At 40.1% G+C, this 23,722-nt stretch overlaps 1 protein-coding gene across 2 annotated transcripts in view; it reads right to left on the bottom strand.

Moving 5' to 3' along the window:
* NEDD9 (neural precursor cell expressed, developmentally down-regulated 9) overlaps positions 1 to 23,722 on the bottom strand; it is a 217,754-nt gene that overhangs the window by 29,617 nt on the left and 164,415 nt on the right. Inside the window, exon 1 of one of the 2 annotated variants that reach the window (XM_066268386.1) lies at positions 15,483 to 15,673. The exons of the other annotated variant lie outside the window; for it this stretch is intronic. Within the exon in view, the coding sequence (XP_066124483.1) occupies positions 15,483 to 15,494 (12 nt within the window). The 5' untranslated portion in view covers positions 15,495 to 15,673. Of the gene's footprint in view, positions 1 to 15,482; positions 15,674 to 23,722 lie in introns of those variants that run through there. 2 annotated transcript variants of the gene reach the window in all.

Raw genomic sequence — 23,722 nt, 5'->3', positions numbered from 1 at the left:
CTTTAATTTGCTGGATGGCATTTTGGCCTTGGGCTCCCTATCCTGTTTGCCTTCTCTCAGTTTTCAATCCAGGATTGGTTCCATTCTAATGATGCTATTATATATTTTTTTAATACATAGCTAATATTTCCTTTGTTCACTATTACACTTAGGAGAACTGTCTTTTGCTTTGAATTAATAATGAGTTGTAAGCATTGCCACCTCTTGTCAGCATCTGCTTACAAACAGCAATAATGAAACTACTGGTTTCATTCAAGAGACTTTCTGAGATGAAATACTAATACTCACTCTAATGATATTCCTGGGAAAATTCTGAACAAATATGGTTAGATTCCAGCAGAGTACAACCCATCAAAAAGTGGGTAAAAACATGGGTAAGGGCGTGGCTTTTGAAAATACTAGGTGTGTTGGGGCAGGGGTTCATTAAGATGATAACAGCAAAATTAACTTCAGCCAGAACACAAGTCATCTCATTCAAAAGAGCACAGGCAATTCATAAATAGGCAAAATAAGAGTTAAGTTCTCTGCCTAGAAGAAGGTGGAAGAACCCTCTCCTTCAGTGTAAAGGCTGATACTTTAAGGCCACAAACTCAGAAGGTGATTTACTTGAATGTCTTAGAAAACCTGGGAAAGGCAGATCTACTCTTTGTCACCCCACCCCCATACACCTCCATGACAGGTAAGGTCACACAGAAACAAATCAAGGAGCAATAAGAGAGCTGTGTAATTCTATCTCCAGTTGAATGATGAGCCTCCAGAGGCTGGCAGTTAGCAGTGCTGCTTGAGCTTGGCAAGACACCAACAGTTGGGCATAGAACTTGGAAGCCAGAGGAACTTTAAACAAGGATAGTCAAATTCCTCACTTTACAAATGAGAAAAATGAGGCTCAAGAAGTTAATGACTTACCAAAGTCATTCACCTGGCAAGAAGGTCAAGGTCATAGAGCTGGGACAGAATTCAGGCTTCCTGACTCCAGCTCCAGGTATAGGACAGTGTTAACTAAAGTCAAATGCATATGCTACAAAAGCTGTGGTTCTAATCAGGACCAAAAACAGGCCTTTAGGGTCATAAATCCTGTTTGAGGGGACGCTAACTGTAGGAACCTCTAACACGAATCCCAATCTCAACCTTTCTTGAAACTATTCTGGCTTCCATATTACCATTTCCTACTTCTTTTCTTCTCTTGTTCCCATGACCACTCATCTTCCTTCTTGTTCACAGGCTTAAAAAAATATTTTTGGCTCATTTCTATGTGATCATGTTCCATTTGCACTGTCCCTTCTCTACATGCGTACTCTCTGCAGGAAATCCCACCCACGTGGTGGTACCTAAACCCAGACAGCACTCAGTCCATGGCTCCTGCCTAGATGGTTCTTCTGCACTCCAATCCTGCTGGGTATCTTTATCTCAAAATTAACAAGTGCAAAAATCCCTTTCTCCTACTTTACCTTTCTTAGTTAACAGTATGCATACAGCTGCCAAGACGGTGACCTCAAAAGAGGTTTTCAGGGTCTCTTTACCATCTGAAACCCAACCAGCTTGGACCTGCTTTCCTCCTCACTGCCACTTCTAGCTCAGGCCCTCAGCAACTTTTTTTTTTGAGAGGGGGAGTATAACAATTGCTTTCCAATTGGTTTTCTGGCATTTAACCTCTTCTACATAACCTCAAAAATCTGTCTTCCACATAACCAGAACATCTTTCCAAAACCTATCTAATCATGTCTCTTCCCAGTTTTCTGTAATAATATTTCTTAAAATGTAAATTGTATTATCTCATTCAAGATTGGGAACTCCTTAAATTCAGGAAGGTTGTCTTATTCTTTTGGCATTTTCAGAACTTTATAGCCAGTGTCTGAAACAAAATACACACTCATTAAATGTTTGCTAACTTAAAATAGATTCTGGACTCTGATTTCCTGGTTCCCTACAGAGGGGGTGAAACTCATTTTTAAGAAATCAGCATGCTACTTCATCAAAATATTCTGATGGGCATGGGAAGATAAACTAATGGAACCAGAACGATAAGTGTGTGTCCAACTCACCAAGCCTCACAGCCAGAGAATGTGGGAAACAGCAGGAAATTGCCCACTCCTGTCTATTAAAACAGGATAATGAAGTAGATGGCAAGCCTGAATTCGGTGTCTGCAACCACTGAACAAACAGGAAAGCCAAGAGGAACTGACCATCCCAGCCAGATTAAATACAATGTTCTCTATAAGAGCCTTTCTCCCTTCAGTGTAGCAACTCACATCTGATGGCAGGTGACAGAGCACATTCATTCTGTGCCAGAACATTTGGTTTGCTGTTCCTGGTTCCCAAGCTATCCCTGACAAGTGGGAAGAAAATACTGCACAACTAGCCAGAAGAGTGGGGACACAAAGCCATAGGTCACATGATAACTCCCACATCATCCCCCACTCTTGCTTGGTTTTTTCTCCCACTGCTATCAAAATGTCAAGAAAGCTTATTATTCCTACTGCCAGGAAAACTATCTGCTATTCCAAATACAGAGGTGTGACTTGTAATTTCCATGACCATTCATGCTGTTCTTTGTAGAGAAATTAGTCACAATGGCTGGTGTGTCACCCCACTAGGACTGATAGCATCATCAGTGGCCCAACTTCCCCTTATTATTTTTATTTTATTCTATATTTATCATGCAGGAGCTCCTGACACAGCCTCAGAGCTGCCACATTCTCAACAACATAACTTTCCTGTACTCAAACCCCCAAACTTTAGCCTTGAGATCCAGAAGGTATGCAGCACATGCTCTCAAACCACACACACTTGGTGCTGGGCAGATCGTGAGAAACAGACACAGCACAGAAGGATATAGCCATTGTCAAGGAAATCAATCCAGAAGTGACTGAAGGATGAACATCAAGGTCAGACATAAAGGAAGAGAAAGGCTTGTGTGCTTTTGTGCCTGCTGACAAGAATCAGCTTCAGTTTGAGGGTAGTCAAACCACTTAGGCTTCTGCCTACCATTACCTAGGGGGATGTGGGATTTCCTAAGAAAGAAAACAGCAATAGTCAGAAAACATTGATGTCTACAAATGTCTGGCTTTTGCTTCTTGAAATACTTGGTTTATACCTGGGTTCTTTCATTGGATCACGTGGAATGTCGAATTAACAATCTTCTTGAGATTGTTAAATAGGAGACACAAAGCGTTCAAGTTTAGGAGTTAGAAGATAAGATATGTAGCACATCCAAGTTTTTTCTCAGCAATATTTATCCATTGTGATCTGACACACTTTTCATCATGTGATCTGAGCTAATCACAGAAAGGCAGCAGTAGGGTCCACATAGGTCCCATTAGTCCCCTGTCAGGTTGCTGATTGCTTGAGGAGTGTGATTAAACAATATGTGCCCCAAAGATTGCTCTGGCACCTACACCACAATTCAGCCAATAATTTTTACCTTGTGGAAAGTGCTTCTAAAGCCCTGAGGGTTACAAAGCTTACATGAGCATCTCGGGCCCTCTCTGATTCCTCATGTCATTTACTCTGCCGCAAGTACTCAAGTTTGCTTAGATTTTCCAGCCTTGTGAACTTGAACCACAGTATTCTATTTGTGTATTTTTGAGTGGGAGATGCTTTAAGAATGTAGCATGGCCTCCCAAAGGTACTCTTTGCCATGTAGCAGCCCCACATGTACCATCAGGGAGCACCCTGTGCCTGCTGGCCTGGAAGGCTTCAGGTTCAGGAATCTAAACCTCTCTTCTATATTGGCCCACTTATACTCACTGAAGGATCATTCAGAACCCAGCATTACTTTGGTGGTTTGTATGCCCAAGTGACACTACTTCCTGAGAACTGATGAGATCTGACACTTTTTATAAATTTAGATATTTGGATCTCAGAAAGAAATTTCTATCTGATCAGATTTGGTAACATGATATGGACAGTAGAGATGTGAGATTAAAAGACGTATTTCTTCAAATGCTGGGTTCCTTGTCTTTCCTGAACTAGAACTAACGTCATCTATTCCCCCTTGATTAGAGATTGTACAGAACAGAAATATTCATATGCTGGAATTTGTTTACCATGGAAGCAACAAAAGCCTAGAGAAAATTCTGTTTCAAAAACAATTACAAATGAACTGGTAGAGAGGTGTGCACATATAAGTGCGTGTGTGTGACCTGATAGTCTCCTGGATGGGTAGGGAGGTGTCCATGTATAAGTGTGTGTGACTTCACAGTCCCCTTTTATTATTTCCTGACCAGTCGTGGAGGATGAATTTGATGGCTGACAATATTCGAGAAAAATAAATTAGCTTTTTCTTTATAAGTCTTGTGATCAAAAATAATATATGTGTCTTTAAGAGCTAAATTTTCCACTCTTCTGTGCTCTTCAAGATTGATCTAAGCAGCTCCTAAGGGTCTTACAGAAGGTGGAAGAACACGTAAGTTTCTGTGGGTATTAGAACCAGAAGTCATCCACACCTTAACCAGAACCAATTAGGCTAGAATTTCAGACTCAGAAGGGATCTTAGTAATCAATTTAACGCAATATTTTTGTTTTACAACCCAGAGGGTCTCCTATTAGATTAGCAACAGAGCCAGGAATCGTACCTGGTTCCCTGTTATTTTAGAATTTTTTCCCACTGGTCCAGGATGTACATCCTGAGAACATTCTCCATCTTAGAATGCTGTACTGTTGCTATTAAGCCTTGGAGTTTATAAGCATTTGTCCCAGGTTGCCTGGTTTTGATAGATTTAAGTACAACATATTGGCAAAGGATCAAAAACATGGGGCAGGCACAGACTCTTTTCAGGGTCTGTTCCCTAGATAAATCTGACGGGCGCCATATAATGATGATGGCCTGACACCCACTCACCCAAAAGATAGGTTTTATTAACAATAAAACAACCTTCTGGATTTCAGCCAATGTTACAGTGTTGGCACCAGATCACATCTATCTGCCAGTCTAGACAAATCCCTTCAACATCCAGGTACTTAGGGAAGCAAAATGAGAATTGTTATAAAGGAATAGGAGACTCCACCCCATCCTATTACAATATATTTCCAAAACCGACATCATTTCTCAAGAAGTCAAAACATACAAGTTACATCTAATAAAGTGTCTGCACCAAGCTATGCAGCCCCAAGGGTTGAAGTTATGTCTAAATAAAATACACTAGAGTACCAATGTCTAAATACAATACCAATACCGATCTGTGCACATCCTGGCAACCTTCATCTGTCTCCCAGCCAGAATCCACCTGCTGCAACTTGGATCCAATGCTCAGTGGAGATCTTTTGGACATCCCTTGACTTCGGTTTGTTGCTTGACTGCTATTATCCCATTTAACTTGTGAGGTCCTCAAAGAGTTCTAAAAAGTGGATCCGTGCACTTGGCTGAGGGGGTGTAGGCAATGTCTCAAGAAAAGAACCATTAGATGCTGCAGCTTCTCAGGTAGGAGAAAGATGGCAGGAGCAAACAGAATAGGAAAAAACCTCCAAATGAAATTGTTCAATGACTAGGTATATAGATGAGCTCCTACATGTAGACATTATATAATAGTTTATGAGAATAGCCCAGTTATAAATGCACTATATATGACTATATATACATGATCAGACTGTCTCTAAGGCAACCTTAATTCTCTGCAGTCTGTCTTCCTCTGGCCTGATGGTTTTACATGTGACCTGAGGGAGACCTCCTGTTTCTTAGTATTTTGTAGTATTTGCTTGACCAAATTGGTGCTAAGCATATACGGGGACGTTTCCTTTTGGTCTGGACCTGTTACATTAAGCTCAACATTGGTCATGATAAAATTACAAAAAAATCATTCTACGGTTGTATTTTTGTGCTTCTATCACATCAAACCGGTAAGGAAATTGTTTTTTAAGCAGAAGGAAGTAGGGGAGATCAGGCCAGTGATTCTTGAGTAGAAGGGGTTTTGTCCTCCCAGGTGACATTTGGCAACGTTAGGAGACATTTTTAGTTACCACAATATGTGTGTATGTGTGTGTGTGTGTTCTCTGTGTTTGTGTGTGTGTGGCTGGTAGCTAGTGGATACAGGCCAGGAATGCTGGCAAAGACCCCGCAATGAGCAGGACAGCCCCCACAATAAAGACTTATCCAGCCCCAAATGTCAATAGTGTTAAAGTTGCAACACCCTGGATAGAAGAATGGACACTAAACTGAACAGAGTCTAGTTTTAGTCCTCACAGTGAAAGACTAATGACAATAAAATCATGCTGCCTTTTCTGCCTTTGCTTCCCCATCTACAAAATGGGTATAATGAACATGTTCTTTATAAATATAGTATTAAGAGTCATGACACTATATATGCAAAACACTCTGATTTCTTCGTAAGAAAGGGTCTATAAAATCACAGCACAGTTATTACTGCACTATTGTGAGCTCATGAAATTGCCTTAAGAACTGTACTCCTCTCCCTCAAAAAAAATTCCTCCAGGAAAAGAAAAGAAACCAGAAATGATCTCATCATGATTACACCTGCCACACCAAAAAACAGACACAGTTCAGAGAAACTAAATTCTTTCCCTTCAGCAATGAAGTAAGCTGTGTCTGTAATTAAGATCTTAATAGGGGAGGCAGGAGGCTTGGGCAGACGCTGCAGGCTATAAGGCACAGAGCTACCATGCTAGGTTTAAAACAAGAACTGAAATGCAACCCCCTGCTGCTTAACGTTCTCAGGTGTTCCCTGCACAAGCCCGCTTTGCAAAATATAGGCTTTCTGTCATTGTTAGGATGCCTATTTCTGCAATAAAAAAGGAAAGGACCACCTTATTACTTACAAGTAAATATTATTTATGACTTTATTGAAAAATTTGCCTGCATCCACTTAAAAAATACTTCTTAGATGATTTCCTGTCTAGAGGCTAAGGGAAAAGGGATAACGCCTTCAACAGTTGACTGATTTCTGTAATAACTTATATTAACTGTCTAGAGAGTGACCATGTGTTCCTGAACTTTCCAAGACAGTCCTAGTTTCAAATATCTTTTCCATTGTCACCATATGTCCCATTTTGGGGTTTTTGAAACATGGATATATACCCACAGAAATTACATATATTTTAGACTAAGAATAAAAGATAGGCATGCTGGTATACATCTTGCTAATGAATCTGCCTTGTTGAGAGAAAAAAAGCTAGGTACTAATACAAGTCTTTGATTCAATAAATGGACATGTTTTCTAAATGACAAGATGAGTTTTACAAGGAAATGAGATATATTTTCAAGGCATCTGAGCCGAGACTGTCTAGAATTCCAGCTTCATAGTGAATGGGGTTATTAAGAGAAAAAATGCTGTTGGGCTAATTATATTCCTATTGCTGTTTCCCCTGCCCCTCATTTAAGAGTGTGCTCTTCATACTTAGCTCTGAGTGAAAAGGGTTAGAGAATCAAAGAATAACATGGAAGTTCTATCTCAGGGCAACACTCAAGGGAAAGAGGACTTCAAAATGCTGCTAAGCCAATACTGTTGTGATAGTCCTGAAACGCTGCTGGCCCACTAACCCAAAAGATTAGTAACACACACACACACACTCACACACACAAACCCCAAAAAAGTCATTGACAGATTACTAATGTGTCCTTTTAGATACTTAAGACTCTGGATGCCAAGAAGGCTATAGTGTCTGAATAGTGTCTGAAAGTTAATCTTACGCCTTCCCACTGTGCTGACTTTGCTTGTTATGATAATTAGAGTTTGGGGGCTGGGGCATTCAAGCTTATTCTTTCAGTAGAGTACAGAGCTTGGGGACAGAAAAGCCTACAGGAATCAGCCACGTCTCCTTGGGGGCTGCAGCGCTAAATTGAGGGCAACAAACTGATCAATGAGACTAAGGGCATTTCATATAAGAGATAGCAAAGGGTTTGCACATACCTAAAAGAAATTAGGTAAAAATTAATAACACATCATCCTGTCTAAATACATATTGCTTCAATAAACAGAAAGATCTTGTTCAAATTTTAACCTTATATACCTTTTGGTTGCTGCAACTTTCTATTAAGTTTCACAAATAATCTTCCCCACCCCACATACATGAAGAGTAAAAAAAATAATTAAATTCAAAAGAAGCTATCAAACATTTTTGTGCAAAGCCTGCATTTTTACATATTTATTGTTGCTCAGTCTTTATTTCTGGTAAGCATAAACATTAATATTCCACATAAGGAACATTTTTGGTAACATAACTATCACCTTGACATTTAGAATATTAGGAGGAGTTCTCATTTGCAGCATATACAGAAGATGTACAAAGAAATGAGACACCTCCAAATTAATGGAGCCAGCCTTTGAATAGGATCATGAACCACTTCCATAAACACTGTTTAGCACCACTGATGTTGGGGAGGTGGGCGGGGAAGAAAGGCACTAGATCCTTTCAAAGAATTAGTAGTCATAATAGGGCCCAGACATATGTTGAAAATATTCCACTGACAATTTTAATATCTCCATAATCAGCTACCCCAACCCCTACCTTAACCACAAAAAATCACCATCATACTGCATCACTACCCACTCTTTCTAGAGTGCCTGATTCTATGTTCCTCAAGGTCCAGGCCTCAATTCACCTAGACCACATCATCTACTAAATATATATTCTAAACAATCCTCTCTGCAGTGGAGGGTGGAAAAGGTCACCAACAAGGCCATTTATCTTGAAATGACAATTCCTTAGGAAGATAGTCTTGCTGCAGCTATAATGTTCCCAGCCTGCAGAGTCCTCATTAACCAGTACAAATTACTGCAGGGAGATGACTGGAATGTTCAGAGTAAATAAAATGAAGGGGGGTGTTATTGACAAAGTATAAATAGTTTTTTTGGGGGGAGGGGTTCCCTTTCCAAGCTTATAGTCTTTGTGGTCATCCATTACCTAGGAAACCAGCAGCTATTCCTTGGCGTTTTATGTTGGAAATGTATTATAGTATTTCTTCCCAGTGGCCGTTTTGTTTATCTTGGCAAGAAGGCTTGATAACTAAGTCTGTATGTTACTGCAGAGTAATGCCATGGTCCCCGTGGCTGGCATTCAAAACTAATTTGTTTAGGTTGTTAGTGATCTAAAAATAGACAACCAAAACTGCTAACTTTCCACCTACTCACACTAATTGACTGCAATAGGAAGAGGGATATAGTTTACCCTGAACTTCTGTACCTTCAACTCTCCACCTTTGCATTTCACCTATGATTTTTTGAATTGATTTTTTCTTTTTTTTTAAAAAAAAATTGACTTTATAGGGTTAACTCTGAGTAATAAAATTACATGTGTTCCAGGTGTACACTTCTATAACGCATCATCTGTACACTGCTCTGTGTGTGCACCACCCCAACACAAGTCTCCTTCCCTCACCATTTACCCCCATACCCTCTTCTACCTCCCACAACCCCCTTTCCCCTCTTATAATCCACATACTGTTGTCTGGGTCTATGAGGTTTTGGGGTTTTTTCTTCTTAATCCTTTCACCTTTTCAACCAGCCCCCCAATTTTTTCTCTTCCTTACTAATATTCTTGTTTTGGGGAAACAATTCTAGTGAATGTTTCCTCTTAAATTTTTATCTTTATAATGCTTGTATATCTATATATCTCTGTGTATATATTATATATATCTTATAATGAATCATAAAAGCTACTATTTTTATTTTTTTAATTGAACTTATTGGGGTGACACTGGTTAACAAAATTATACAGGTTTTAGGCTCACAATTCTACAACACATCATCTGTACACTGTATTGTGTGTTCAACCCCTCCAGCAACTCTGTCCATCACCATTTATTTATATCCCTATACCCTCTCCCCCATCTTGCATCACCAATACCTATTATTTTTAAATACCTACTATGTACTAAAAGCTGAAAAAGATTTTCTTATCTTATTTCCTTACAACTACCTAAAGACAGGTATTTAGTAAATCCCATTTTTATAAATATGGAAACAGAGCCCTGAATAGCCTGTCTATATACTGTTTGAAGCCTATGTTTTTTCCACTATGCCATACAGTATTGACATTTTTAATGGCTATTTGTATAAGTATTTTACGTAACTCAACATTCAATTCAGTATTTGTTATGTATATACTATGAGTAAGGTTCTATAATTACAGAAAGATCTGGTCTTATCAATAGCAGTGAAGAGACTAAGTCATTAATATATTAGCAAGAAGGCCCTGGCCAGTTGGCTCAGTGGTAGAGCATCGGCCTGGCGTGCAGAAGTCCCGGGTTCAATTCCCGGCCAGGGCACACAGGAGAAGCGCCCATCTGCTTCTCCACCCCTCCCCCTCTCCTTCCTCTCTGTCTCTCTCTTCCCCTCCCGCAGCGAGGCTCCATTGGAGCAAAGATGGCCTGGGCGCTGGAGATGGCTCTGTGGCCTCTGCCCCAGGCGCTAGAGTGGCTCTGGTCGCAACAGAGCGATGCCCCGGATGGGCAGAGCATCGCCCCCTGGTGGGCGTGCCGGGTGGATCCCGGTCGGGCGCATACGGGATTCTGTCTGACTGCCTCCCCGTTTCCAGCTTCAGAAAAATACATACATACATATATATATATATTAGCAAGAAAAGGCATAAGTGTGCTGGCAATTTCCACTGTGTGGCATTTGCATTTCTGCAATACACATGCAGGCCCATGGAATACTCAACCATCTTAACCTAGTAACTGAGACATTGACATAATTCTGTCACCATGTTTTCAGTCCACACTATCCTTTCAACAGGATATGACACTGTCTCCTTACCATACACCAGGAGTCATGGTAAGTTTTTTACATTCATGTATTTTCTTGTTTAGGCCTAAGAACAATAGCATGAGGCAGTTATTATCCCTGTTTTCAGAAAATAAACTGAGGCTCAGAGAGATTAACTTGTCTAAAGTTACAGAGTATTAAATCACAAGAAGTAATAATGCCTTTCCCTCTCCTACAAGAATATACAAGACCAAGGCCATGCTGCCTCAAGGCAACAGATCCTAGATCAAACTTTTTATTCAGTGACTTATTTACCAATCTACCTCTATATACAAATAAAGGCCTTCCTTTATTTCTTTATTTCTTGTGTTCAATGGGGCTTACTTAAAGCTGGACTGTCCTCTACACCTGACACTAACACAAAATAACACTGAATGCTAAAAAAAAAGAAAAAAGCTGGACAGCCAGCTCCATTCAGGTATCAGTACAGGTATCATTTAAATAGCAATTTTATTGAAAGGGGTTAATAAATTAGGTAGTGGTAATAGAGTAGGGCAGAGGTGAAAAGCCTATTGAAGGGATGATAGGATAGTCAAGGAGACAAAGGTTTGGGCTCTTTATTGCTTCATAGAATGGATGGATGAGAAGACTTAACCTGTAGGAAATGATAGACTAACCAAGTCATATAGGCACAAAGAGACGGGCAGATGAATCTGGGAACAGCAGGAGACCAAGATTTCCCCCAGCATGGTCAAAATGGGGGTACAGAGTGTGCTTTAAGAGCATCACATCTGCATGGGCTGGAGAGGCAATCCCTACAGTCAGCTATCAGAGAAGCACAAGGAATGCTTGAATGAAAATATGAGACACAATGAGGGCAAAAAAGGGAGGAAATTTGCAAAAGGGATTTAAAAGTACAGAGGGAATTGTCTTTAGAAGTCTTTAGGGGAGGGGTGCAGACAGGAAGCCACTGATAAATTCTGAGAAGAGAACCCATGTATATCCCAGCAAGGAAAGGATTCCAGACTGTGCAACCTGCTGCATTTGGTGTTAGCAGGACCTCTTCAGCTCTACAAAGAATTTCATCTCTGTGTGGCTAAGTCATTTAGCTCCAAAAATGGGTTTGTTCAATAAATAAATATTATAAAACAAATAAGTAAAGATTCTTCAAAGTATCTTTTCCTACTTTTAAATTTATAAATTTCATTTATAAGATTTATGGGAGGGGCAGGAGTTTTCAATTTGGATTGGGTACAAAAAATCATATAGAAGAGAATAAGAAATTTAAAACCAAAATGTCAAAGCAAGAAAAAATTAAGACTCATATAGGTCACAAATGACCAGATTGACTAAATCTATGACCCTCAATTATTTTTTTCTCATGTTAGCTTGAGAAAATGAAAATATTTTCAAAGCTTTATTAGAGTTTGTTTCCTCAACATACCTTGCTCACATCCAACTAGAACACAAGAATCTGACTTTCAGGATATAGTTTTCTGATTTGTGTTGTAAATTCTATCTGTAATTTTTTTTTTCAGTTCAAGCATTTAAGGATGAGTTTTTTTGAATGGTAGATTAGTTAAATAATTTAGAATTTTAATGGAGGTGCATAGGGTTCAGAAATTTGGCAAAGCCACAAAAGCAGCTCAGCTATTAGATATCAGACAGGCAGTGCCCGCTGAGAGCAGTGACCAGGCCTGGGCCTGCATGGAGTGGGCTGGTCTCCTGCCTCCACTCAAACACAGCTAAGACTGGCCCTTCAGTCACCGTCCAGGCAGACACCAGCCACCACCGAGTCCAGACCTTCAGGAGGGAAGCCTTCACTGAGCAAGGCACAGCCCCTTCCCTCCATTTTAGAACAAGCTTGTATAATTCACAGGAGCTTCTGGAAAACTCTTAACAAATAAAGCCCAGCCCCCATAATTTACTATCACAGAACCTCAACCTGAATCCTTTAAGAGAAGTGGAATATTAAGTACAAATGAGAGTGACTGCAGCCTTCTTATGAACAAATAAAAAAAAAAACCATACAGTGAAATAAACATAGACTAGGTAGGTGCTAACCCAAAATGTTTATTTACCAAAGTAATAGCATCCATTCCACAATTCTCAAGATCTCTGTAAGTACATGGCTGCCGACTGGAGCTGTGCATAAGCTCAAAACGAGTGCAGATTTGATTGTTGTCCAGTTACAATCCCTGAAGTAGCCAAACCAGATAAGCTAGTTCAAAAAGATCTTATAGTGGCTGGATTATACATCTTTCAGTGAACATTTTTAAGTCTGGCTGTGCTAAATTTATAGTATATAGTGCAATAGGATCTTTAAAAGATAATTCCTGACTCCAGGATTTTACAATTGAATAATTATTTGGATTTACTACTTAAGGTGGTTCAAATTAAACAACTGTCAAACATGCATTTCACTTAGCTTGTAGAATTACTGCCTTAAAAAAAAGACTATCCTGCCGGAATACTTGCAATGTAATAGTCTTAAATTTCCTGAGAGAAGAAAACACCAGTCCCACAGGACATTTTAGAAAGGTCACAGATGGTTCTTTCCTTTCTTTAATAGTGATTTAAAGTCACAAGTTCTGGGACCAGATAGTCATGGTTCAAATCCCAGCATGGGCCATCACTTTTTGGCTGTGTGGCTTGGGATAAATTACTTAGCCTCTCCATGCCATGATTTCCACGTTTGAAAATGAATATAACCATACCCACCTCATGGAGTTCCTGGGAGAATTAAAGATGACAATGCCATATTGTCATGGTAAGTCTTAAGAAATGTTATTTATCACTCCTTTGTGTCATCTCCTACTTAAGATTACAAAATATTCTCCTTAAAATTGTCTATTATCAACAAGAGAAAACAGGCTTTATAAAAGAAAGGGAAAGTAGAATGCTTCAGCTACTGGTTCATTGTAGTCACCACAAGGTGTCAATCTGTCATTTGGTCAGTAGGATAAGTCAGTATTTTTTTTCCTGGTGAAGGTGGCCACAAGCTAATAAAAATGATGTATTTACATCACTTGAAACAGGGTAGTCAACACTAGTGAGGCCCAGCAGAGGCGGGTTTTGTCCATGAATGCCAGCCGTAATTTACATCATCTGTTGCCATGATGTTTTCTTTCCATAAGAGTGAAACAAACATGATGAGGTCACTGAATAAAAGTGACTTTAGACTCTGTCACTTTATAGATTGCAGCACACATTGTTAATTTCAGTCATTTATACTTTCTAATAATAAATGCATGAATATATTTTCTCTTTTTCCCCTTGCAAGCCAGTGTTTATGAACGAAAAGAATTCAGCAGCAGGTAGAGGAGGGGCAGAGACTCACTGCAGGCTAAGCACTATCTAGTCCTGTCACTGCTCTGAATAGGGAGACTGCGGCTATCTGGGGTGAATGATGTCAAGAAAGAAAACTACCCTGCCGGAGAGAAGAACTTGTTTCTGGTTGCATCTTTAAGTCAAATATTAAGGATCTCCAAGATTACCCATTCCTCTGATCTTTTCTAGTGAGGCCGACAATGGAAAGCTGAGAGTGGAATGGTAACTGATACCTGTGTCTTCAGATAGGATAGTTGTAATCTCTTTAAGGAGAACTATAACTCATACTTTACAAATAAAGTCTTTTGACATTTAGATTTAGAGCTTTGAATAAGATTTATAACTTTTGCACAAAAGATTTATCACTGAAGTTAGCCAGAACGGGGTGGATATTTACAACATCACATTAAAAAAGGATGGGCCAGAAGCTAGGTAATTCGGAGAGAAAGCAAAGCAGCTCCCAGCTAACACAGCCCTGAAGGTAGACAGGTAATACAAATTGTCAATCCAAGAGCATAGTCATCTTGCCAGAATCCATTTTAATAACAGCACTTTTGTTTAAAAGCACTAGGAGTTGTATCTATTCTAGAATAGAAGTATTCACCCTCCAAGGAAAATTCACACCCTATTCTTTGCAATCTATTTCTTCTGTACAGGCTCCCTGGTAGCTGCTTGCCCCCCTAGATGGGGGCAACTTAAAATGGGATATACTGAGTAAGTTATAATCCTTTTGCCAAGAATAAATACAAACAATGGTGTAAAATTTGGAGGAAAAAATGCTACCTAAGTGTTATGGCACTCTGCAGGCTTCAGGGACAATAAACTGGTGTGAGCCTTCAGACCCTCACTCCATTCAAATGTCAATAATAGTATTTTCAAGAAATGGCAAATACTTCTTTAAGGATGTCAAAATTACCATCATCAACTGTATAAATAGTACCTGGGGCTTTTAATTTTTCCCACCGAACTACACATGGCAAACTGCTTCCCAGACCAAACGTTTAAAGCAAAGGCTGAAAACTGCTTTATGAGCCAGCCTGAGAGACTCAGCAGTTCTCATTCCTCTCTCATTACAGCTCCCGGGCTCCCCAGACAGTGGAGGCCAGGTCCGGAGGAGCTGCGGAGACTTGAGATAATACGTGCTCGGCTTGAAGTCAGGCACCCTGTGATTTACAGTGGCTGCTACAGACCGGCTCTAAAACTAATTCTCCAAAATTTTCAGAAGAGATCGACTCGCGCGGGTGTACGGTGAAGTCCGGGAGTGGTTCTTAGAGACTGAGACTCGGCCTGCTTGTTTGTATGCCAACCTCAGTGACTAAGACACATCTCAGAACTCTCTCGGGCACACAAGGGGTCCCTGCAGAGGAGTTGTAACAGTGGGAAATACACACAAATACACAAATACACACACATACATACACATACACACACATACACACACACACACACACACACACACACACACGAAGCCTTATGTAAAAGGCACTCTCTTACCTTATACTTCATCTCGGCAGCGGTGAGTTGAGCAATTTTCCTGCACACTAGCTAGACTGCATTAAACACAGGCGTGTCCGCCCCTCCATCGAGTACAGTGCTAAATGAAAGCGAGAATGGTCCCGGGTTGGGGCCGGTTTGTCAGTCACTGTGCAGAGCTTCGGCACAACTATGCTCCAAAGCTTCTGAGCTCACTGTTTTGATTGAGGCGGGCTCATCACGGACTATATTTGCATACCTCCCCCCATTGGCTAGTAGGCCAAGGTAATACGATGCCCCGCCTACTTCTCAATTTATGAAAATTTCTGACAAAGAACTTGTAATATGATCATTTCTTTTTACATTATTAGAAAGGGTGGAAAATAAATAAAAAGTGGGAAACCGTCCCCAACTTTACTCCACCCCCCCCAAAATGGGAAAAGGAGATACATTCTGCTAAGATTAATTTAAGTTTTAAAGAATTCAAATTCACAAAGCAGTTTGACAGTCATGCTTCTTGTGACCTAGCAACTCCTTCATAAACCCATTTCATTTCAAAGCTATTCACCTCACAATCTCTACATGAAACGAACTCTGGGGAACAAAAGGTTTTCTGTCTCCGGGCCCCTTTTTACTAACTACCCCTGCTGATATCTCTCTTGCTCTCCTTCTCTCCTCCCTCCCTCTCTGTCTCTTTTGTGTGTGTGTGTGTGTGTGGTTGTTTGCTGTTTTTGTTCTTTTCAGTGTTCAAAGAACTTGCGAAGTCAGTCTGCAAGGAGCCAGAACACAATTCCCCCTCAGTGAAAAGGAACTTCCTAGCCCAGGCACCAGGATTTCCCTGGCCAGCTTCTCATGAGGACCTCACAGAATACAGGCTCTAAGACGAATTCTCCAAAATTTTCTGGCTTTGCTGAGGATAAAGGTTAGATGTGCCCTTTCAGAGGCTGCCCATCATCACTGACTACCCACTACTGTGTTCTTTGATGGCTGACATTTTTAGGTCCAGCTTTAAACACTGCAGTTTTTCTTCTGACCTCTCTCCTGAAGATGATCCATTAACCAACCAATGCTTATTATTCAGGGAACAACAACAGAAGTGCCTCCTGTTTGATGATCCTGGTTGAAAAAAACCTTCTCTTTCCAGGGAAGCACAGAACATTTGGTTCAACTTCATGATTTCTGTAGAGAAGAAGGTTATCTAAGAAAGGACAGAAACTATCACCTTCAGCAACTTTTCTGAGGGTTGGAGAGGTGAGCGAAAGTTCCTATATAGTGGGCCTCAGGATACAGATTCAGTGAGTGCAGACAATAGCTGTCCCTGAGCGGGATGGACTCCAACCAGACTACACGACTTGGATGGAAAAATCAACCCATATTTTTGTCCTGGCCAAATTGGACCAGAATCTGATTTGTTCCCCCTCACTCCTCCAAAATTCTCAATGGATCAGAACTACCTTTATGATCTAAGCAAAAAGAACAAGAAAACAGCTGCCCTACAAAAGTGGTTTCCAGGCCGAGGGCACAAATTTAGTTCAAAATTTACTGTGGCACCCATTCCCTGGACCTGACCTCAGGCAGCCATAATGAGGCAGACACACCGGTTCTGGCATGTACGGGGCCTTGCTTTTCCTCATTTAGCCTTGGAGTGAAAACGAGCCTGAGTGATTTTTCAAGGTCGTTTTGAAGACAAATTAAGCATGCAACATATCACAGTGCAAGGGTGTTTTGAACAATCCCACAGACTTACGGGAGAGGCGTTAATTTTGCAGGAAATTTTTTTCTGAGTCTGGATTAGTCAAAGGCCTTCCCATCTGTAAGATGAGTCTTGTGGCCTCCAAGAGATCTAGATAACATTTTTTTGGCTTCCTAAACAGTAAAGTTGAGTTTTCCTTCTGTTTTGTTTGATTAGTACCATTGAGTACTGAACACGATTTCACCTCATTTTAGGGCTTTCGAACAATTTCCCAAAGCTTGTTCCAGGACGTTTTGTCATTTCATTCTCTAGTTAGAAAGCTTAATTCCTACCAAGTGACCCTCCTGGTTTCCTGTTTGTGTCCTGTACCATAAAATACTTAAAATCTACTTAACGTTTATTTTAAGATGGTTTAGTTACATTAAAAAAATGCACAACGGTGTTGGAAGCAGACAAACCTGTGTTAGAATGTTAACAAATTTCTTAACATCCTGATTTTGGTATCCTGAAGTATGAAATAAATAAATTAATAATATCTACTTGCTACGGTAATAATAAGGATTTAATGAGATAATGCAGATAGAAATTAATAGTACTTGGCACATGTAAGACCTTAATAAATGGTTGTTTGTTATCATTATTAATTATTATTTAATAATACATTTGTTTTATATTACTCTTAATATATAATGTTGCTAAATATATTAAATAAATAATAATATTATTAAATTAATATTAATAATATTAATTATTTTATTAATTAGAATATTATCACCGCTAGACTGTTATCAATATGTGTGGTAGGAGTTCAGAAAAAGGAAAAGCAATCTCATCATCTGTATGCCATCTTTTCATAGGGCAACTTTCTAATTTAACAAATATCAATTAAGCACCTATCATGTCCAGGTACTGTTCTAGGTGAGAAGGGTGCACAGCAGACCAGACAAGTTCTTACCCTCAGGGAGCTTATAGTCTAGTAGGAGTGGAAGAGAAAATTTAAATGAATATATACTACAATTTTGGATTAATAAATGGAGACAAATTAAGCAGGGAAAATTGCTAGAGTAAAACATACCAGGTTTGGGGGAAGGGATCTCATTTCAGAGGGAGTGCTCAGGTAAGTCAGGTAATATTGAAGCAGAAATCTGAATAACAATAACGTGAAGGAGTCACTCAAACATCTGGGAAAAGAACATACAGAGAAAGTGACCCATGGATAGGGCTTGAGGAGGAAACAGTTTGGTGTATTTAAGAACAACAAGTAGTCCAGGCACCCAGGGGAAACATCAGTGCGGTAGGTAGTAACAGTTCAAATTTTCTCCTGAGTGTGACAGGAAGTCCCTGAAACCTTTTGAACAAGGAATGATGTGATCTGTTTCTCTGTTTTTATCCTTTGTTCAAACACTTAAGGACAGCAGGCTACTAATTAAAATATTGAGCTCTGGTCTTCATGCAGTTCATATAATGCATGTACTTTTTACTTTATTGGTGCCATCTAGAATTTTTCCTTCAAAACCCTTTGGGGAAACACAAATTCTCTCAATGAATAGAGAAACAGCCTTTTCCCTATTGATTACACCAGGGAACAAAATTTTTGTTGCATCCACAAAAACACTTGTTCTTTCCTAATTCAAGTGTGCTGATCTCAAATCTGACATTAGTTTTTCTCTGTAAGCTACAGTTTTTTGCAATTCAAGATTTTAGGTTTTCATCTTATTGTAAAATTTTCAACATTTAGTTTAACATAATGAAGTAAAATGTATTCTTGGACATCATCTTTGTGAAAATATAATAATTTATATAATGCAGTAAGTACACTAAAAGATATGATTGAAATCAGAATTTGTCTACAATTTCGAAATAGAACATATTAAAACAGTTATTTTAATCATAAAATTTGCGCAAAACTTATTTAAATTCTATTCAGGCAAAAATTTGCATTTGTAGCTCTTGCATTTGTGTACTTGTTGAGGACAATCTCATTTGATGCTCCAGCAGTAGTCTGCTCATCACTAACAGCTCCAAGATTTTCGGGAAACTTATCAAGGTGACTGTTCAGGAAGTGAATCTTAACGTTCATGTTACATTCAATGTCGCAGAAAGCCAACAGCATCCTTTGAACCAGAAGTTCATAGTTTTCTGCTTTTTTGTTGCCAAGAAAATTCTTTGTAACTGCCACAAATGACTGCCATGCTGCTTTCTCCTCCTTATTCATCTTCCTGGCAAATCCTTCCTCACATATGAGGATTCGAATTTGAGGTCCATTGAATACATCTGCTTTTATCTTCTCAAAAGACAAGGCAGGAAAATCAGAAATAATATGTTGAAAGCATTCACTTTCTCTATTCAAAGCCTGAACAAACTGCTTCATTAAGCCAAGTTTGATATGAAGTGGGGGAAAATGATCCTGTCTTGATTAACTACAGGTTCATTCACAATATTTTGCATCTCTACTTCGAAAGCATCATGTTTTGGCCACTCCTTCTGTGTCTAGTGTTTCTCCCAAGCTCCGCTGTCCCACAAACACAGAAAGCAAGGATACTTTGTGAAACCTCTCTGTTGTCCTAGCAGGAAATTTTCCATTTTAACATCCACACAAATGATCCAGTTATGCTCCTCATACTTCAGAAAGTCAAGGACAATTTTTATGTCATTATAATCATCTCGCAGATAACCAATTGGAACTGCTGCATAAACATTACTGTTGTGTAGGAGAACACATTTCAGACTCCGTTTAGAGCTGTCAAGAAATAGCCACCATTCTGTTGGACTGTAAGTGGTAACACCTAGCTGGCTGAGAAGACTACTGATATCATGACAGTAAACAAAGTATTTGTCTTCGGAAAAAATGTCCACAAAAATTTGTTCACACTTCCTGAAATGGAATACTTTAGCTGACCAGTGAAGTACATTCTTTTCTTGAAGCCTGGAGAATAATAACTCAGCTGCTTTCTTTGATAGGCACAAATCTCTTACTAAGTCATTCAATTCCAGTTGGCTAAACTGCTGAGGGGTTAATGACTGCTTGGCATCAGAAGAAGACCCTTCAGATTCTATAAGCATTTCCTCATGCATCTTATCAAAATACACTGGATCACCATGTTCACTTTCTTAGTCCTTAGAAGAAATAAAACCATTGAAAACTAGAACCAGGAGTGTCTCAGAGTGTGGGATAGGTCGTATTGCTGAAGGAATATTAGAATATGCAATCATATGTCATTTTTTCTTGCCGATGCCCTTTGTGTGGATCAGACAGAAATAACAGTCACTGCTGTGGTCCTTAGGTTTATGCCAAACCATGGGAATACCAAAAGGCATTCCTATGCATTTTCATTTTGTCCAGTCATGAAGCATTTCCTCACAATATGACACACAATATGAGGGGCCCAATTCTTGTCTTGATCACCAAGGGGAACTTAAAAATAGGCAATATATGCATGTGTCACAAATGATGAAATATTGCGCCTTTGACGTTGAAGTATGTAACAGCCACATATATAACAGAAGGTGTCAGGACTATTCTCACATTTACGCCTACTCGAAGAAGCCATGATTCAATCTTAAAACAAAATAAGACAGTGTTGTTTTTTTTTAATATATAAAATTTTATTTTAATGGGGTGACATCAATAAATCAGGGTACATATATTCAAAGAAAACATTTTCAGGTTATCTTGTCATTTAGTTCTGTTGCATACCCATCACCCAAAGAGAGATTGTCCTCCGTCACCCTCTATCCAGTTTTTTTTGTAAACCTCCCCCTCCCCCTCTCCCTCCTCCCCTCCCCCCACCTCCCATAACCACCCCACGCCTGTCCATGTCTCTTAGTCTCATTTTTATGTCCCACAAATGTATGGAATCCTGCAGTTCTTGTTTTTTTCTGATTCACTTATTTCACTCCGCATAATGTTATCAAGATTCTACCATTCTGCTGTAAGTGATCCGGTGTCATCATTTCTTCTAGCTGAATAGTATGCCTTGGTGTATATGTGCCCCATCTTCTTTATCCAGTCTTCTATTTTTTTTTACAGTGATTAAAAGCCTTTAAGCAAACTCTTGGCCAATACAGCAAGAATCCATAAAAGAGTAGTGTCCTTAACATGTTCACCAAGTCCAAGTTGGCCCCATCACCATGCCAAATTCCTGAAAAATGCAACCCAGCCATAGTTCAGTCTGTTAGGAGCTGTCACAGGGAGCAGGAGTCCAGGAAAAGTCCACATCCAGGAAAGGTCCGCATGGCACTGGAATTGTTGTCACCATTCTATACTTTGCAGCTTATGTCCAAGTCCCAATGACTGCTGCTTCTAGCTGGCAATGATTCAGGTAGACTGGAAAAAGCCATCTGCAGCATGCGTGGATATGGAGCTTCTGTTCTCCTCTGCCTGGAGAGATGAGACCAGGTTGCTTTTCCCTGGAGCTCTGCAACTGTGGCATGGTAAAGAGAACCTTGGGATACACTAAGCTGGGTGACAAAGGTAGATTCATAATAGAAGTTGGCAAAAGGGGGAAAGAGAGCTCTAAATTAGGAGTAGGTCCCAGCCTGAAATATGAGTGGGGCATTGAGGTAGGAGGGATAAAGGAAACACTATATATTAAGCAAAGCAGCAGAAAATAGGACTATCAACACCCACAACAGAGATCTTTGAGGGAAGAATAAAAAACCTGACTATTCAGGCAAAACATAGTTAAGTGGCCCTTGTGCAAATGAGATCAGTTTACCTGCTTCTTGGAAGAAATATCCTAGGCTCGTCCACAGTGTTGTAGATGGGGCCAATGGCCTTGGGCACCTTCAGCCTTCAGTGGCTAACCCCAGCATTCTGGGCAAGGTTAGGTCATAGGTGGCTGGAGCAGTGCTGGAAGAGACTGAACCCTCCCTTAGAGGAGCGAGGGGGAAGCCTATCTTCCAGTGTCCCTGTTTCCTCATAGCATAGGCATGTAAGCCTGGCAGGCTTTAGCTCAATGACCTTCCTTTCCACTATTGAAGCAGGATCCAGATGGGCATCCTATGAGACCCCTTTGGGCATTGGAGCCTTTAAGGGTGTATCCTAAAAGCTGGTTGTTCCCCTGATCTCTATTGGGTTTTTTCTGCCTAGTCTAGGTATCTCAAAAGCCATTCTCAGAAGATCTCGCTGAGGGGTTTGAGGATCCCCATCCGCCTATATAAATCTTTTCCATATAGCTGGAGCTATTTGGAAAAAGACAAAACAGTGTTATTAGCTGAATCTAATAAAGAAGGTAGTAGTTTGCAGGCGAAAAAGATTTGGTGTCTCCTGTTCATCAGCATTCAAAAGAAATGTAAATTTTTTTTTTAAAGTAACAAGCATGATATGGTAGACCCGTAGGAGTTCCAGGATATGACTACCCCCTTTAAAATTTTTTTAATTGACCTTAAAATGTTTGCTGAGTACACTTTAATAATACCTTAACTTTAAAGATTGTAAGCATGACAAAATACAATAACTGCTTTTGCTCCATATGCAGGAGCATTTTCAGTTTAGCCAGTTTAGGAAATCCAATAATAGAACAAGCATACAGACAATGAGCTATAACATGCTTAGCAGCCTCTCCTGTTCTGACAGAGGTTACTATAGATCCGGAATATGTATCCACTGTAATGTGGACATACGACTGTTTGCCAAATGAAGGTATATGAGTAACATCCATCTGCCAAAGTTGTACTGGTAGGGGTCATTGAGGGTTAACTCCAAATGAAGGGGCAGATTGTAGTATAGGACCCCTTGGACAGGATTTCCCAATCTGCGGTGCTGCTTCCCGAGAAAGTTGAAACTGTTTACACCGGGCTGCAGCATTCTGGTGATGAATAGTATGAGACCGACTTACTCGGTCTGTCATGGTTGCTCCATATAATTTTCTTTTGGGTAGCTTGATCAACAAGGGCATTCCTAGGCCCTGGCCGGTTGGCTCAGTGGTAGAGCATTGGCCTGGTGTGCAGGATTCCGGGATTGATTCCCAGTCAGAGCACACAGAAGAAGCGCCCATCCTCTTCTCCACCCATCCCCCTCTCCTTCCTCTCTGTCTCTCTCTTCCCCACCTGCAGCCAAGGCTCCACCAGAGCAAAGCCACCCCGGGCACTAAGGATGGCCCCATGGCCTCTGCCTCAGGTGCTAGAATGGCTCTGGTTGCAACAGAGCAACACCCCAGATGGGCAGAGCATTCCCCCCTGGTAGGCATGCCAGGCGGATCCTGATCAGGCGCATGCGGGAGTCTGTCTGACTGCCTCCCCATTTCCATCTTCAGAGAAATACAAAAAATAAATAAATAAAAGAAAAAATACAACAACAACAAAAAAAAAAAAGAAAAGAGAGAGAGAGAGAGAAAAAAAGGGCATTCCCTTGTGCTAAAGCTCCAGGGAGCATGGAGAGCTCGAGTATGTCCTATGAAACATGGAGCTCTATGTTGACATATAAGTCTTTGAAGAGGGAGGAACTGCTGAAATAGTTTATCAGCATTTGTCCCCAAGACAGCAGTCTTTATAGTGGAAACACCATAAGTAAATATTTGCTGTCTGTCTATAGATTAAGGGGGGAATATGGCAAATGCTGAAAAGC

Source organism: Saccopteryx bilineata, chromosome 3 (assembly GCF_036850765.1).
Source record: "Saccopteryx bilineata isolate mSacBil1 chromosome 3, mSacBil1_pri_phased_curated, whole genome shotgun sequence".
Classification (NCBI taxonomy): domain Eukaryota; kingdom Metazoa; phylum Chordata; class Mammalia; order Chiroptera; family Emballonuridae; genus Saccopteryx; species Saccopteryx bilineata.
This window is presented reverse-complemented; position numbering and strand designations above follow the sequence as displayed.